Source organism: Puma concolor, chromosome D4 (genome assembly GCF_028749965.1).
Source record: "Puma concolor isolate L17-30 chromosome D4, mPumCon1.1.hap2, whole genome shotgun sequence".
Taxonomy (NCBI): Eukaryota; Metazoa; Chordata; class Mammalia; order Carnivora; family Felidae; genus Puma; species Puma concolor.
Genome location: NC_141679.1, coordinates 71,211,145 through 71,229,404, shown reverse-complemented (window position 1 = coordinate 71,229,404; position 18,260 = coordinate 71,211,145). Strand labels below are relative to the sequence as shown.

The following is an 18,260-nucleotide window of genomic DNA, read 5'->3' as shown; positions in this document are numbered from 1 at the left end:
CCTGTCCACTGCTAAGCCAGTCTGCTTCCAGCTTTCCTCTGTGGACCCAGGCTTAGGACGGGTGGAGAGCTGGAATCATCCAGAGGCAGTAGCAGCTGACATGTCCAGACAGAGATGATGGCGGCAGTGGGGGAGGGGGGAGTAACTGAGCAATTGAAATTACTTTCCTTTTTGCCTCCTCTGTGGTGTCAGAGTGAGTACTTTCTCTTCATTCTCCCCTATCAGATCCAATACTGATGGGGCATCCATTATTCTCACTCCGGCGTGAATAAGGATGGGGGTGATCAGGCTACCAGTGTCTTCTTTCCAGTAGTTGGTGGCACTAGACAGTATATCCCACAGCGAGCCTCCAGGCTCTGCCTTCTGACCTACCCCCACCAGACTTATCCCACCGTTAAATATCCTTCAGCTTCTACTGCGAGTTTTATTTGATGAACAGCGCTACATATTGAACACATATGCCCGGACTTTACTGTTCATGCACAAGGCTGCCTGTTTAGCACCTGGTAAAGAGAAATGGGGACCTCAGAGGATAGGCTTGTCACCATCCCACAGTGTGTTTTTGTTTGCCTGGATAAGCAGTATTTCCTTTCAAGGTCACTATTTAACTTCAAGCTTTTCAGATTTTTTTTTAACTGATTGTTTTTTTCCAGCTTTATTGAAGTGTGATTGATAAGAATTGTATATATTTACGGTGTACAACGTGATGTTTTGATATATATATATATATATATATATATATATAGTCATTGTGAAACAATTACCACAATCAAGGTAATTAATACATCCATCGTCTCACATAGCTGTCATTTGTGTGTGTGTGTGTGTGTGTGTGATAACACATGAGATCTACTCTGCACACTTCAAGTATGTAACAAATGATTATTAACTGCAGTCACTATGCTATACATTAGGTCTTCTGAACTTACTCATCTTCTAACTTAAAGTTGTATCCTTTGATCAATATCCCCCTGTGCTCCCACCTCCCAGTCCCTAGTAAGAGCCATTCCACTCTGCATTACTATAAGTTTGACTTTTTTCTCTATTTCATATATAAATGAGATCATACAGTACCTGCCTCTCTGCATCTGGCTTATTTCACTTAGCATAATGTCTTCAAGGTCCATCCGTGTCATCACAAATGGCAGGATTTCCTTCTTTTTAAAGGCTGAATAAAAATGCCATTATTATACAAACCACCTTTACTTTATCCATTCACCTGTCAATGGACACTTAGGTCATTTCCATATATGGGCCACAGTGAATAATGCTGCAATGGACGTAAGGGTACAGATATCTCCTGGAGGTAGCGATTTTACTTCCTCTGGACACGTACCCAAAAGTGGGATTGCTGGACCACGTGGTAGTTCTATTCCTAATTTCTTGAGGAACCGCTCTATTCCTTTTCACTTTTCAAATCTTACATGCCTCAGAGTCCCCATGGAACAAGGAAATTTTTGAACCACTCCCCACCCCATTAGAGGCAGCAGGTATTATCAACCCAAGCTGACAAGTCAGACCATAAAAACTCAGTGTTTGGACCAACCAGGAGCCCCACAGAGGGCTCTATACTTCTCAGCCAAGAGGCACCTCTCACAGATCACAGCCTCTCTATCATGTCACATATGGGACACACATACTACCAGAGCCGCCGGGATCCTGAGGCCCTGTGTGGTAGTTACCGGCCTCAAAGTTGTTGCCGCTTTTGCTCAAACTCAGAGAAAGAAGATCCCCCTGCTTACCACCCAAGGGGTTAAATTTTCAAGCATATGTTTTTCTCTTAAGAATAACATTTTTTTTCTAACCCTCAAAGTTTTAAGTTTCAGCTCTGAATTTAAAAATAAAGCGAATACTCAGATGACTGGTTATGATTTTGAAGAAGGGGGCGGAATCCCACCCACCTAGAATAGTCAGTAAACCAGGATAATTCAGCAAAACGGTAAGGGCAGGTTTTACAAACGCCCCAAGGACATTTGGTAGTGCACAGACGGTCATGAGCGTAGAAGCCCACAGGGTAATGAGACAGGCTGCAGGGCAGGGGTGGGTGGGGAAGGAAGATGTGTTCTGAGCTCTGGCCCACAGTCTTTTTCACCTACAACCAGGGCTTTTATCTTGGGGGCACATGTGGCTTTTCTTTTCCTTTCCATCTTGTGCAAGGGAAAGGTACCAGGTGCCCCATCCCCATCTTCTGGCTAAGCTCGTGTGACGCAATAGAAGCATTGATACTAGAGTCAGAGATCACCGCCAAGCATTTTTTCTATGCGTTCAAGTGTTATGTAAACAGGCTACGGGTTGTCTTTGTCTGTCTCTCGCGTATGTAATAATCTCCTTTTGAAGATTTTGTTCAACATGAAACTAATGGAAAAGACTGACATGAGAATTAACCAAGGGCATATGTACCTCCAACACACACCACCCCACAAAATCCTCTGCTTCTGCTGGCATTTCCTGTCAGAAATAGGTCTCAGCTGTGCATGTTCTCCCAAACCCACAGCGCTCATATGCGAACTCTCCTCTGCAAAGTATCCCGCGCTGGGCGGCCATCAGCCACAATCTGTCCATGTTCTCCTGGGCTGCGTCCTGGACGGCGTGGCCGCTGTGCGTTGTGTTTTGAGACAGGCAAGAGTCTGGCTGAGGCTGAATCCTTCTGCACGTGAAGGGTTGGGCCGAACAATGGACGCTACAAGTAAGGGTGAGGGAAGCTCGTGGGACCTCTTGGTGAGAATAAACTCCTCTTTGATAGGCCAGTGACAAGCCAGCCCTGTGTACGCACAGACTGGCTTGGGAGAAACAATAGCCATCATCGACTAAATGAGTCTCAGTTGCGGCTCATCTTGGCAGCCTATTAGAGTTGCCCACGTGAGAAGCAGCTGCATGAAGTGGGTGTGAGGGCCAGAGAGGCTGCTACCCAACCATATCACCTGATCTGCTAGGGGACCTCTATTAGGGGTACACCCACAGCGCCGTAATAGGTACCGTGCCCCTCTCAAAGGCCTCCCACTGGACGGCCAGGTATCTGCCCGACTGAGTGGCCCTCTGCGTGAATTTTGTAGCCCATGCTTTTAACCAGCTAATCCGAAGCATACCCTTCAAACAGGTGTCTTCAAGTGACCCATAGAAACTTCACTCTCTTTAAATCAATTAAAACAACTACCCAAACAAAGACCTCCTCCTGATCAGCCACTTGGTGTGCGAAGATACTACATCACTTTCAAACTGAGCTTTCTGTAGGCTCCCATTTGGTCTTTTATTCTATTTCGCCTCTTGTAGATATCCACACCTCACAAACTCCCGGACATGTCCCAGTGGGAATGTGGCACTGATCAAGACCCAGGCCACGATCTTCCTTTACCATTAATCTAGCCCTTCACCAGAGATTCTCCACTTGTACTCCCCAGAAGAGCAGCTGCAGCTGAGAAAGCATCGCTTGGGGACTTGTTAGAAAGGCAAATTAGCAGGCCCTGCCCTAGACCTGCTCAATCAAACACCCTGGGAGCGGGATCCAGCAACCTGTGTTTTAAGGAGCTCTTGGATAATCCTAATGCATTAAAGTTTGAGAATCACTGTTCTACACCATATCTGTTAAAATGTCTATGTCCAATGCCAGTTGCCACTATTACGAAGTTCTAAGTCCAGCTGGGTCTCCCTATATTGTCTATTACTTGAGGCTGATAATAAATTGAAATCACCTAAACACCCTGGGTGATATATGTGAGGGCGTCAGATTCGAATATTGTATTCTTAAAGATTCTTCTCTAACAGGAATTTCCCACATCAAGGTACTGATTGTCTACAATTTTTCTGTTAATTTTGAAAGAGCAGCCACTCACCAAGATGTGAATATTCTGGGTTACCATAATGTCAATGATTACAAGAGCTCACTTAATATCAGAAGAGATGGTAAATATGCACTATTTTTCCAACAATCCAAACATTTGGACACCAAACTCACAAAGCCCTGGTGAAAAACACCGAGGGGGATGCTGATAATATTACTTCCACAATATCCTTATGAAATCCAAATAAGTCCATGCATAAGAAAAGCACATTGTTAAGTTCAAAGTTCTACCTACAGCTGGAGGTCACACAAGGTCGACCTGTGGACTCAAAGGAATTTTGTTTTGTCCACAAATTTTTTAAAAGTGTTGAAACTAGTTCTCTTTTAAAGGGAGATCTCACATTTTCGAAAAGCAGATTTCCTGCTTCCGGTGAAAATGGGTTGATGTGACAACATAAATTCCATGTTCCCACATGGTATAAATTTACTGTGTCCTAACTGCGAAGAGGCGTCTGCTTTCCAGGTCCTCACGATTGCCCACTCAGTCTGTGTCACTCCTTTACGTTACCTGTTAGCCCTTGGAGCTTTGAAATTTGCAACTCCTATCCACTATACACAACGCTTTTCATTATTAGTAGTATCCTCCCGCACTGGAAATGCTCAGTAGCTACCATAGTCATCTGAAATTTCCCAGTTTGGCTAAAATGTTGAAGTTAGTAGAATTCATCTTTCACTCTTTGTGTCCATCTTCTGTTTAAGGATCCACGAGTTCTGATTTGTTGATTCACATACAAACAGAGAACTTTGGGTGCTTTCTATATCCTTGCTCTGGGCATTTCCCATGAAATTTCTCAAATAACCTTCACGACAATTCCATGAGGTAGGTATTATGATTATCCACATCTTACAGATGAGGAAACCAAGAGACGGTGAGGTGAGGACATAGAGATGTTAACAGAAAAGCCAGGACTTGAGTCAAGGCTTTAGGATACCAGAATCCCTGCTCATAACTCACCAGACCATGCGAGTCACTGCTAGTCCAGGAGGCCACTGTCCAGTGTCTCCATGCATCAGTGCCAATATGCTGTCTCAGTCAATGTCACACCACATGATGACCGATGTCACACCAATAGTGATTATTGTCAAGCGAGTTGAATACTCCCAAAGGGGATCAGTGATGAAATGAGGGTAGTTCAAAGGACCAACAGCAGGGGTCCCAAAAGTGTTGGGCAGCCCCAAAGAAATGCACAAGCACCAATACTGAGCCCTGGTTTCCCCTAAACATTGACAAATCATACTCCACAAGTCCACCTGCTTGGCTTTTTTAACGATGACTTTTTAACGAAGGCTGCTGTATTTCTCGGGGCCCTTGCCAGAGTAGCTGCTCTTTGTCCCAAGAGGCTAAAGCCTGAAATACTCAGAGGTCCAAATAAGTGGCCAGAGAGGTGTATGACCCTGGCGCATGTTTGTGTAAGCCTTGCCTTGGCACCCTCAGACCTGGCAATGACCCTAAACGAGCCCAAAGCGGCACCTATCTCCTGGGTGGCCCCGCAGATTCAGCTGGGGTGAACACTTCCTCAGCACCAGTATCCGGAGCAAACCATCGTTTAGGCCTGAACTTGAAATTTTAGAAGCACGGTATCACCCTTGTTTCTGAGATGGAGGAAGAAACAAACGAGTGGTCAGGATCTTTGTTTCTTCATTCCTTTGCTGTCACCTGCCAGTGACACAGATTCACAAGGGACATATACAGGGATGGTCCCCACAAGAATCCATTGTTTTACTATAGGGTTTGGGGTTTGAGTGTCTAAACCCTCTGAGGGGTCCCTGGCTTGGGAAGCTGGACTGGGCGGGGATCACATGTAAACTGCAGGAAGGACTTCTTCCCAGGCTATGCAGACCAACCTAAGTGGCCTGGATCAAAAGCAGGCTGATTGGCCCCCTCTGCCCCTAGTTCCACACTCTAACCCTTGTCGTTCCACGGCAGGAAGAGGCATGGAGACACGAACCCAAGGAAATGCCAAAAGTGTTTCTCTGCAAGTGCAGGGCACAGCCAGGCTAAGCCACCCACCGACATCCAGGCCTTCTCGGGACAGAGAATGGGAGCAGGTGGGAGCCACAGGCCCACTAACTGTGCTCTCTGCGTGAAAGTCTCAAGAGGCAGAGGAGCCCGAAGTGAGATCCCCAAAAGGGCAGATTCCATAGAGGCACAGCCAGGCCCACATGTCCTCAAGTTCATCCCTCTCCTCCTGACTGTGGGACTCTAGCTCAAAGGATCCCTGTGGCAGCTTCCCCCGACCCCATCAGGGCACCCCTCCAAGCGAGATGTGCCACTAACACAAGGGATCAGGATTCAGGAGGGACTGGCCTCAACACGTCTCTTCCACATCTCACTGTGTGGGCTTGGATACCTCTGCAGAGTCACTTGTAAAGTGGAGGTAACGAGACCTGCCCCACACAGCTCAGAATTGAGGTAACGCGTGCCGGTTTTTATAAATCACATACTGGTGTACAAATGCAAAAGACCATTTTTATTATTCCACAGAGTGGGTTCTTATTAAATGAAATAATTCTCTAAAAAGCCTGTGTAGGTTGGATGGGACTTTCATATTTTTAGCACAAGGGGACATGCTCGTGTTGGTCCCTGGTACAGGCCCCAGGCCTTGTCCATATGGCTCCGGGGCCTCGGCCCAAGACGACCTCTGAAACATTTAGTTATCTTCCCACAGGTCCAGGGAAGGCAGTCTTCCTCCCGGATGCACAGATATAACATCCTCTCTCAAAGTTGATTTCCATTGAGACACAGTAGCTTCTTCCCCAAGGGAGCGTTACTCATTCTGTCAGAACTCACATCAGATCTCTCCATGCACTGAAACCCAGCTTGGAAGACACTCAAAAGGATGTGGGCCTCCTGGTTTGCCTGGGCCTTTCCCAGTGCTACTGGATCAGTCTGCTTCTCCCTCGCTGGCTCACCCTGAGGTTGTTGGAACCACCTGCATAGTGTGCTCGTAGGAAAAGCAGAAGATGGGCCACCGTCTTAGGGGTAGCAATTTAGGGCAGTCATCCAGGCAGCAATACAGGGGCTCCAGTGCCCTGAAGTGTGGGTTCAAATCCTGGCTTTGACACTATCTGTTAATGTTGGGCTCTTTACCTATAAAATCTGGGTAAATACAGTAGTTCCTACCTCATCAGTTTACTCGCATTAAATGACATAAGGTGTGTTAAAATGCACTTTAGTCTTATTGCCGAGTTTGCGCCTTCAGCTACCGACTTAACTCCTGCATGCCTTTGGCTTTCCCTTTCTCTTATTAACGGTTCCAAATACATAATAAACAAACAATAAACAAATAAATAAATAAATATCTTCTGCTAACCAGGAGGCGATTATATTTTATCTTGCCCAGTCTTCAGGACTTGCTCCAAGGTCTCCCGTCTGGAGAATGTTCCACAGCTCCTTGAGGTTAGGTCACCTGCTCCACAGGAGTGCTCATTTGCGTAAGTGCTCTTGGCACTACATAGTAACTGTTTATGTGTGTTTCTCCGTTAGATTTTTTTCATCTTTTTTAACGTTTATTCATTTTTGAGAGACAGAGAGAGACAGAGACCGAGCAGGGAGGGGCAGAGAGAGAGGGAGACACAGAATCTGAAGCAGGCTCCAGGCTCTGAGCTGTCAACACCGAGTGACGTGGGGGCTCGAACCCACCAACCGTGAGATCATGATCTGAGCCAAAGTTGGACGCTTAACCGACTGGGCCACCCAGGCGCCCCCAGACTATTAACAACTTAAGGTTTAACAACAACAACAAAAAAGCAGATCACACAGTACCTTGTTGAATAATGTTCAACAAATGGCAATTGTACTGTAATTCCCTAGAATTATTATTCACATTAATTCTGCTACAGAGGCAGTTTGCTATCTCCTACTATTATAGCTTTGGGAGTGTCCCTACAGATGGAAGGAGTGCCTGGGAGTAGAGACAGTTGTCAAAGATGGACTTGTTCTTCTTCTGTCAGGAAGTAGGATGAGATTCATTTTTCTCGTTGATTAGGCTCTGGATTCAACGGGAAAAAATCAATTACAGTACCATAGTCTCTGAGTACTTTATTCTCTCGTGGGTTAAAAAAACAAAATCCCAGGCTACCATGCGACAAATGGGTCACAGGACGTTCTTTCAGGATGTAAGTGTGTAAAAAGTAATATCTTCCATCTGATGGCTGAGACTTGGGGACACTGACTTTTTGGTATTGATAGTACCTTCCCAGAGGAGGCGCTCTGTGGGCACCTGCTAATCAATGGATGGATGAATCCTCGAGTGGCAGCTCTGGGCCTGTGTCTGAAGCAGCTAGAGGAACTGACGCTGGACACAGCCCTGGCCTTTATTCAGAATTAAAGGGCAAAGTTTTAAAGGCTGCTCAAACTCTTCCTGCTTCAGAGGTATTGTCTCTAACCCTCACAGAACAGGGTAGCACTGCAGATAGGAAGTGGGGACTCTGCCTCGACATCATCTAATGACAACCACATGTCTGGTACTTCAACTGCATCATATCTAAACCTTACAACCAGCCCATGAGTAGAACTCATGAGCTCATTTAACAGATAAAGGAACAGTGGTCCAGGCTAACAACAGCCCAAGACCCTACAGACTAGAATCCTCATCTGTCTGCTCTGCCTCTTGGAGAGTAGCCCAAGTTGGTGAAGAGAGAGGGACTTATTCTCTTCCTCTTTCACATCTCCAGACATACTTCAGGAGCGCTAGGCTCCGGAGGCAGGCTTGTGAGCTCCCGAAGGTTCCCTGAGAACTCTAGGAAGGTGACAGAGAGAGGCACGGTTTGCCGAATTTGGAGAGTGTGCACTAGGCCAAAGTGTAGCATAGAATGATTTATTGATATGGTCTCAAGACCCACTGACCCCTCCCTTTTCTCTCTCTCTCTCTCTCTCTCTCTCTCATACACACACACACACACACACACACACACACACAGTCATTTCACTGAGAGTGTCTGAACCAATAACAACGCATACATTAATTGAGGCTGATATGTTCATGAGAATCATCAACATCCTCCTAAGTACAGGACAAACTCAATTCCACAACTGAATATGCACAAGTATTTGTGTGTATACTAATCATATAGTCAAGAGAATTCCAAACTACTGGTTGGATCTTTCTTGAAAATCCACTTGGCCCCTGCTGGGATCACCCAACCCCATTTGGAAAGGGGTGACCCCAGTGTAAGCTGCTACTGGCTCCCTGTTCAGAGAGCAAGACCTCTCATAGAGCTCAGCTGTTCCTCAGGCATCCAGTAAAGCTGGTCACGCAAAAGCAGAAAATGTGACAACTGTTGGAAACCTTCCCACAGCCTATGGGAGCAACTGAACGTTCTCTGGAGCAGTCACTTCATGGGCAGTTAAAGCAGCCTATTATTCAGTTTATATAAAACACCCACCAGCTACTTGGCACCAATAACTGAATATCTCCATTCTTACCAAGTTCGTGACACGATGGCCACACTGCCTTGCCACTAGGTTTAGAAACCATAAACAACTTCATTAACCATCAAGATACACATGCACAGAGGGAAAGGGAAAGGAAAAAAAAAAAACAACTTTCCTGAGTTCTGAAGACCATGTTCAAAGATTGCCCAACAGGCAAAAAAACCATAGCATTTCAACATTGCCAACAAATGTCCCTCTCACTTCAGTGGTAAAATCTCCAAGACATTTCAGATTTGAAATCGTTGATAAAGAGGTTCTCAGTGCTATGGAAATCATATCAAATGCTTCTTTTAAAGAGAAGGGCCTGTATGCATTTTCCCTATGAAGAACCTGTCCAAAGGATTTCGAAAACACTTTAATATACTTTGCTTCCAAAACATTACACATCGTTTCTCCAACAAATTTATATGTGTTTCCAGAGAACTCCTGGACCAAAAAAAAAAAAAAAGGTACTTAGGTAGAAGAACGTCTGGAGACTCTTTTATGCCAGTATGTTAACAGACCTTCTCTTTTAATTGTTATTATTTCATATAGCAGCAGTAATCATTCCCTCATCTGCAAAGGAAATATATAATCCAGCTGTGGTGGCTCCAGTGAAAATACCACATCTGTGGATCATTGGCAACACTGTGGCAAGATTGCTCAAATCTACACAGTCCCAGAAAGTTCTCTTTTGTACTCAAGATGCACGAGGGTACACTTTTCTGAAACTGCATGTAAACTTTGCCAAAACTGGTTGTGCCTTTGTATGCTAAAAACAGGTTTCAGATTATCCACCCCCTTAAGAAGGATGCTCTCTTGGAACTTTATGCCCAGGACCCAGTCGTCAGCAGAAGTCCCCAGATCCGCCAGGATGGAGGCTTGTGCCAGCGTCCTTGTCAATATCAAACAGCACAGGGGAAATTAACGCCCCGGTTTCAGGAGGAGGTTTCTACCGCGTGGCTGGCAGTGGAGCTGACTGCTGGTTTCCCACTTAGGAGACAGAACAGCTTCCACAAGAAGGGTGGCAGCCACCGTTCAGGTCGCCGTTCTCTTGGTTCTCCAGGGTATGCAGTCAGAGTAGTACGGATCACTGGGTGATAATATTCCAGGAATCGCCCCTTCCCCCCAAGCCCACCCCCATGCGTCTGTTCGGTCTTTTCCCAAAGCCCAGTAGCAAGCATTTTATTTCTAAGCCAATCTTCCACATTCAAATCCCCAGCCCAAAGCGCGCCCTGGGGGTTTCTGTCTACAGACGTAATAAAAGAAACGGCAACGTAGCTGAGCCTTGACAGACTTTTATCCCCCAAACACATGCCCTGCGGCTACTGTGCTGGAACGTCGATGGCCCCAAAACACTCGGGGTCCCCCTTCCATCCCAGACAATAGAGCAAGAAAATAAAATGAAAGTGGACTTACTGCTATGGCTTGCAGCCTTTCCTTGTGCAATTCCGCCTCTGCCATCCTGGAGAAGGGCACACAGGGAGGGGAGAAAGAAAAACAAAACACACGCTGTAGTGACCTGAGGAAATGGATGGGCACCCCGAGGGGCTGCGCTAGAAGCCCGGGGAGAGCCGAGGGGCGGCCGGGGATCCGCTCTTGGGGTGGCGGGCAGAGCTGTGCGCGCGGCTGGCTCGCCGGCTCAGCCTCCGGCCCCCGCCCGCCTGGCTGCGCCCCAGCGCCGCCGCTAACTGCACAGCTCCCGGCCGCCGGCGGCCGCGCCAGTCGGGGACGTGGGCCACGGGCAGCCGCCGGGAGGGCGCGCCCGCCCCGCGCTGGTCCTCCGCCCTGACGTCTCGGCGCCTCGCTCCGCCCCTGGGGTGTGGGGGACCTGCGGCCGCCGCCCCCCTTGGCTCTAGGCAGGCAGGAGACGGCGGGCTGTCTCGGCGGGGGAGGTGGGGTCCCCAAGGCGCGGACCGGGAGCGCGCTTGCGGGTGGGCACCTGGGGCGAGGGCGCACGGCGAGAGGCTAGGGCGCACGGCCGGCTCCGGGGTGGACGCGCGCTGAGTCCGGGCAGGGCGAGGTGGCGCCAGTGCCAGCCAACAGAGGGGCCTGAGGCAGAAAGCGGGGCCCGGAGCGCGAACTGTGACGTGCGGGCTGTGGCCACCGAGTATTCTGGCCGCCTTCTAGCGCATGCCAGATACTTGGGCTTCACGTGAGGACGTTTCCAGTAGGGAAGGGCTGCCTCGCCCACATGCCTTAGATGGCGAGGTCCTCGTACGTCAAGTGGACGGAGGGCAGGGTATAGCTCAAAACAGGCCACCCCTCTGTGAGGCCAAATGCGACTTAGGAAGACAGCAGAGAGTTTGTAGCCTTCGGAGCTCCACCAGGCGGGGCTTCACAACTTAGCTGTGAAACCGTGGGCAGCTCACTTAACGGCTCTGAACCTCAGTTTCCTCATCTGAAAAATGGGGTGTCCTCAGTGATTAATGAGATAAACTATATAAAGGTGCTTTGTAAAGGGCAATCTGTCCTGATCATTATCCTGTGACATTCTGGGCTGCAACGTTGAGTCTTTTCTTCCGTATGCCGTCTTGGAAAGGGCAAGTGGGATCTGGTCACTGAAATGCTTCACCTATTCTTTAAATAGTACTAAAGTGCATCTTTTGCGACAGGCCCTGGGCTGAATGTGAAAGATGGATCAGACCCAGTCCAAAAGGAAATAAATGCTAAAAACAAAAGAAATACTTCTTAATATTCAGGAGGGACCTGCTAAAATTCCGAACATTCGTAAGTAAGCTTTCCTGTATAAAAAGAAATCATAAACACTGAAGAAAAAAAAAAAAAAGGCAATGTGACCTCTATAGACCCTTGATGATTCTATAAACACAGGACTTGAAAGGCATTTTAAAAGGTATGCACATCAAATTTCCCCAAATCACCTCTTTCCTGGGCAAATTCTTGCAATTCAACTAAATTGCCTTTTCAACTTTCACAGAGGTTTTACCTGTCACTTGATGAGCAATTACTCCTCTGCCAGAAGACTGAAGTTAGTCCCCAAAACAGTTTTACTGATTGATTGTTTTCTCTTCCTTTTCATAACGGGTGTGGGTGGAGCTGTGTCTGTGTCATAAATCGAAGCCAATGCCAGATTCCACATTCTCACTCCAATATATATCCAGAACTCCTACTTTCTGGCTGAGATCTATCCCTTTCTTCAAATACTTCATTTTCTCCTCACTTCCAGCACCAGCTCCCACAGGACAAGTTCTTTCCAGGGTGTTTGCTCACAAATAAACCAAGCTGTTATTGCTTCAGCAGAGTGACTGTGTACCCAACAATAGTGGAGAGTAACAAGATGAGAAAAGTGAGGCCCATGAGGTTGAGAGACTCAGCCAGAGCCATAAAGCTGAGATTTAAACTCAGGTCAGACTCTCCAGAGCCCATGCTCTTTAGCACTCAGCACAGGTTCAGCAAGTGATACGGTTGGCGGGGGGGGGGGGGGGGGGGGGGGAGCAGACCCCTATAATAAGCAAGTAATGAATAAGAACTGGACTGTACATTTAAAATTTGTTTAAATGGTAAATTTCATGTCATGTATATTTTACCACAAAAAAAATTTTTTTAAAGGAGTAAAGAAGGGAGATGGGATGGGAGAAGAGCCTGGTCACCCGTTGGAAATGACCAGTTGGAAAACTCTGAATCACAAGTGAAAAGAATCAGGATTGGGGATATAAATTTGGGTGTCATCTATTTTGAGGTTATAGCTAAAGAAATGAGAATGGCCAGAGTGAGAAAACAGAACAAGAAGAGAAGAGTGGCACCTGGGTGGTTGAGCATCCGACTCTTGATTTTGGCTCAGGTGATGATCCCAGGGTCGTGGGATGGAGGCCTATGTCAGGCTCCATGCCAAGTGTAGACCCTGCTTAAGATTCTCCCTCTCTCTCTCTCTCTCTCTCTCCCTCCCTCCCTACCTCCCACCCCTTTCCCCTGCTCATGCTCTCTCCTTCTCTCTCTCTCTCTCTCTCTCAGAAGCAGAAGGAGGAGGAGGAGGAGGAGGAGGAGGGGAAGGAGGAGGAAAGAAAGCCCAGTAAAGGAGTCTGAGAAATATCATCTGAGAAGCAGAAGGAAAAATCAGGAGGGGTGTTTGTATCAAAAGCCACAACAGGAGAAAAGGGATTTTCAAAAGGGTCAGATGCTTCTGAGAGGTCAAGAAGGATGCAGACTAAGAAGAGGCTATTGGCCTGGGCAGTCAGGAAGCCATAGGTGACACTGGGACAGTAATGTGTGTGTGTGGAAAGTCAGCCCGGAAGTGATTATAGGGAGTTGAGAATGAATGAAAAGTAAAGGGAAAGCATCTATGAGTATGAACCACTCCTTTCAGATCTTTGGATATGAAAGATGAAGGTGACTGGAGGAACAGGAAGGTGGTCTATGTGAAGCAGGGTCAAGTTAAAGGGTCATTAGGTCAGATAAGACTTGAAATGTTTCTGGAATGAAGGGAATTATGGCATCAGGAAAGTGAGGCCAAAGACACAATCAGAAGGGAAAATAAGTATTAAGTCTCAGATTAGACCATGAGCACTGGTAGCCTTGGAAGGAAGGAGTAATTAAGCAGGGCAGGAGGATGGAATGGGTAGAAACAAGAAGAAACTTTAAGATGAAGGAGAGAAAAGTTGAGTGAGTGTGTGACACGCGGCCTCATTTTCCCACCTAATGGAAGGATCGTTGGGGTGGAGGTGGGGTGGGGGACTTCAAGAGAACAGAAATGATTTGTAAAGAAGCTGTGGAAAATGGGAAATATTAAGACATGGTTCCGAACCAGAAGTTTGCATCAGAATTTCCTGGAGCACATTTCCCTGAACATATACAGAAATAAATTCCTATGGGGTGAGGTAGGGGTTAGGGATGGGTTTAGAACCACTATACTGAGTTTACTAGAAATAGACAAAAGATTCATGACCAATTGTGTATACCTCCTCAGTGGTTTCTAACTACCTAAAACCCATGATACACACTGGTTGTGTGTTCACTCAGCGTTGAAGATTGTCAAGGCAGGTATGGCAAAAAGTCAAAGGAGAGATGAGATTCAGAATGCTGAACCCTGGGGTTTTGTCCAGGTGGAGGTGTAGCTGACTGATGTTGTTTGGATGCCCAATTTACAAACCCCTTTCCTCTTTGGGGAATTCCCATATTACAAGCCATAGTGAGAGTTGAGAGCCACCTCTCATCATAGAACCTGGGAAATACCAGACACTTGCTTCCCCAGATCCCACAGAAGCGACAATATGGCATGCAATCTGGGCTCAGTCAGGCATGAGCATCTGCCAAGGATCTTGAAGACACAGCATCCCAGAATTCTTTCAGGCTGGTAGCTCACCTTTGGTCCTGCCCATTGTCCAAGCCCCCTTCTCTAGCCTTCTCGGCTATTCTGTGAATACACTTTCAGTTCCTGCCTTCTGTGCTCCTATCAACTGGAATCAGTTTCTATTGCTTGTCACTAAGAATCGTAAGTGAAACAGGAAGGCTTGTGAAATGAATGGCTGATGCTTGGCCACAGAGCAGAGGGAAAACATCTTCTCCTCTCACAGCACGGCTGTCTTCAAATCTCTACATTTTAGAATTTGAAAAATCATTGAATCCATTACAAACACAGACATTTCTAACCCAAATTATGCCACTTCTTTCATAAACTTTTATTGTGTAGCTATTCTGTACTAAACATTAGGCTATGGCTTGATATCACAAAGAATTCATAGTCCAGTGCTAATATTGGTGACTTGTTGTCTTCCACACATTTACAATCTGGAAAGATCTATTACAATGGTGCAGAATGTGTGTAACGAATCACTAGTTCATGCTGGGATATTAAATTGTGTTGTGTAAGCACTACCCGTATTGTTTAACGGTTTTTCTGATAGATGCTGCATTCCAAAGCATTACATGGAGAGAATACGGAATGCTAGATTTGCAAAATAGATGTTTTATTAATAAAAGTTTCAGTCTATTTTAGAGCATGAGTCCTTTGGGAACCACAGATGAACACAGCCTACTCCCCTGGGGGGAAAACAGGAGCCCTGTAAACTGAGAGGGAAATGACTTGCCAAGACCCGTTGAGTGAGTAAAAGTTAAAGTCTTGTTAAGTGGAAGCTAGGAGCGTGAAATTTCAGAGTAACCTGAAGCTTTCTCTTGACAAAAGTAATTTTAAAAGGAATGCCCGGGTCCTCCACAGTGTTTGTATTCGTATGAGCTCTCTTTTGCCTTTTAGGGTCTTGTAGAATATGTAGTCATTCAAAACATATGTAGTAGCTCTGCACAGAATCAAAAGGAGGGGAACGGTGGTTGGAGGCTTTTGGCTCCTTTGGTTGTGAACAATTTAGGAAAGTTGATGAGATTTCAAGTATGTGCTGTGTTTCTCTATGTGATTTGAATGATAGGTTCATCTAGAGAGTTTCCATGGGGCAAGAAAGAGAAGTTAGAAAACAGAACCAACCAAGATTAGGCTGGATGTCACTTAAGATGTATATTGACTAGGCTCTGTACATGGTAGATTCAAAATGAGCAGTTGGAAATCTATCTAGAAGTGAACGTTAGTATTTTAGTTTGATGGCTTCCTTTTCTCTTGGTTCACTCTGGACATGTCAGCTGACTGATGCTGTGGGTCAGCATCATTTCACGAGAGGAAATGAAGTGGTATAAGGAAGGTATATGGGAATTAGAGCAGGGTAGTTAAGGATCATTCTACATTTGTCTTGCTTGATACTCACATGTTGGCTCATAATAATCCTGTTACTGATAACAGTTTTGAAAAGTGGGATTAGGAAGTAGTAGGTGGGTGTTACGCAGAAAAAAGGCATGAACTCTATGGACAAGTGTGAATCCCGGCCCAGAGATTCATCGACTACACCCTTTGAATTCTTTTAGGTGCCCTTTCCTTCTCTTTAATGTGGGATGATAACTTTAACCTCATAGGGGTGTTGTGAGAAATCAGGGCATCAGCATAAAATACTGAAAAGAGTGACCACAGCAGCTGCTCCAGAACCAGTAGGTCCTAATTACTCAACCCGATGTTGCTTCATTAATAATGTCATAGACGGGACCAAGTGAGTGACTTGGTTTTATCCATCCTTTTATGTAGGCATTTTTTTTAAGAAAGGGGGTGAATTATTATTATTCTTAAAATTCCTCACATTAGTTGGTACTTGTATTTTCTCATAGAGGGGGATTCTGCTCTGTCATTTATTGTCTAGAAACGTCATTACCAGGCTCTTTTTTTAACAATTCATAGACACTTACAGTCATATCTTTTGGACTGAATCAATTTAATAATTATAAATAAGAAGGAATGAGAAGGAAATGCTTAAGAAGAGATGCATGAAGTCCTAGGAAAAGATGGAAAACAAGCTTGATTTGGGGATGTTTGGGAAGAGAGCTACATACGTAGGTATTAAAGGTGCTCTTCAGTGGAGTTGATTCTAGGTTTGGGTACAAATTAGCTACAAAGGGAAAAAGTCTTTGGGAAGGCCAGTCTGGTTATGTAATGCCAGCAGACACAATTGGGTCATTGGCTTCTCAGAGAGCTTATGGGCCAGTCTAGTTTGCCTTAGTACAATGATCACGATGTGCCCTGTCAGCTTGGAATCCCTTGTTGCAGTGTGGCCGTCGACACTTTCATTGTTAGCCATGACTCGATAATGCTGTACACATTCTGGAAGTCAGCACTACTGACAGGAGAGAGGCGTCCTGTGGTGCTGGCTGGGAAGCAACAATGGCCTATCAGTTCAGTCCTGTGTGCTCTCCTGGTTGGAGAATGATTAATCATATTGGGAAAGCTTAGCTTCAGCCCCTACCACGTTTAGATGCTAAGCCCGCATGATGCCCTTTGGAAGGTCTGGGGTCTCAATCTCACATGATTACTCACCCTCCATACGCTAGCAAATGTTTACGAAATCCAACTCTCCCAGATGGGGCCCCCTAGACAAAGTGCCTTTCCCCAAAGCAGCTCAAGGTAGAGTGGAAAGAGCATAAGAAAAAGTGTCGATCTTAGGTCCTAATCCTAATTCTGCCACTCACTGTGTGACCTCAAACAAGTCACTTAACTTCTCTGCACTGAGGCTTTCTGTTTGTAAACTGGGAAGAGGGACAGCTAACTACCTCACAAGGTTCTTCTAAAGATGAAAGGAACTCATGAATGAGAAAGTATTCTGAGAACTATAAATGCTCTGTGAGTGTGAAGGACTACAGGGAAAGGGGTGACCTCAAAGTTAGGGACTTAGGGACATAATGACAGGTCAGCGGGGAAATATTTGCAGATCTGTGCAACATTGTAGCAGCCACAGGCTTGGTCCATGGGAGAAAAAACCCTGTTAATACATGAGACAAAAGAGGCTTCCAAGTTTCTGATGGGCTTCTAAGACCATCAAATCAATAAATGAAAATGATCACCACCACCTAGGACTCTCATTGACTCCTGATGTTCCTCAATCACTCAAGTGATTCTCCTTTCTCTGGTCCAAAGACAAACAGCCCCACATTCCAAGCTATATATTTAACTAGCTTCACTAAATGCAGAAAAGTGTGTAGGGGTCTGATGATAAGACAGGAAAAGCAGAGAGAAAGAGGAGAGAAGGAAACAGAAAAGCTTGGATCTTTTGTGCCAATTGTATGTGTCGAGCCTATATTTGAAAGCTACTTGATCTGTGTTTACATGAATGTGTTCTCCTTTCTGCATTCATTCAGAGCTAAATTTAACCCACTAGAGGGGAAGGCATACTTGGGGAGGTGGAGGTGGAAAAAGAGCCGACACAAAGGCAGATGCTTGACTGGGAGCCAGGAGCACTGGGGGAGCTCCAGCACAGGGAAGATCGCCCCTCTGGAGGCTCCGAATATGGAGTCCATGCGACTTCACAAAGGGACATGTTTTCATTAGAGCAGATGTGCCCTCCATTTCTGAGAAGCATGTGAGCTCCCAACAAGACGTTAGATCTTGTGTGTAGGAGAAAGCGGTTCCCGACTCTCATGAGCTCCCACGCCTGGCCCAGCCCTTCAGGTAGTGGACACTCAGCA

The 18,260-nt window shown here is 46.0% G+C and overlaps 1 protein-coding gene across 10 annotated transcripts in view; it reads right to left on the bottom strand.

Moving 5' to 3' along the window:
* PALM2AKAP2 (PALM2 and AKAP2 fusion) overlaps nucleotides 1-18,260 on the bottom strand; it is a 448,549-nt gene that overhangs the window by 319,223 nt on the left and 111,066 nt on the right. For 9 of the 10 annotated variants that reach the window (XM_086683690.1, XM_086683682.1, XM_086683680.1 and 6 more), the window contains exon 2: nucleotides 10,674-10,719. In XM_086683690.1, the coding sequence (XP_086539816.1) occupies nucleotides 10,674-10,719 (46 nt within the window). Of the gene's footprint in view, nucleotides 1-10,673; nucleotides 10,720-11,196; nucleotides 11,214-18,260 lie in introns of those variants that run through there. The other variant, XM_086683679.1, reaches the window with a different exon arrangement.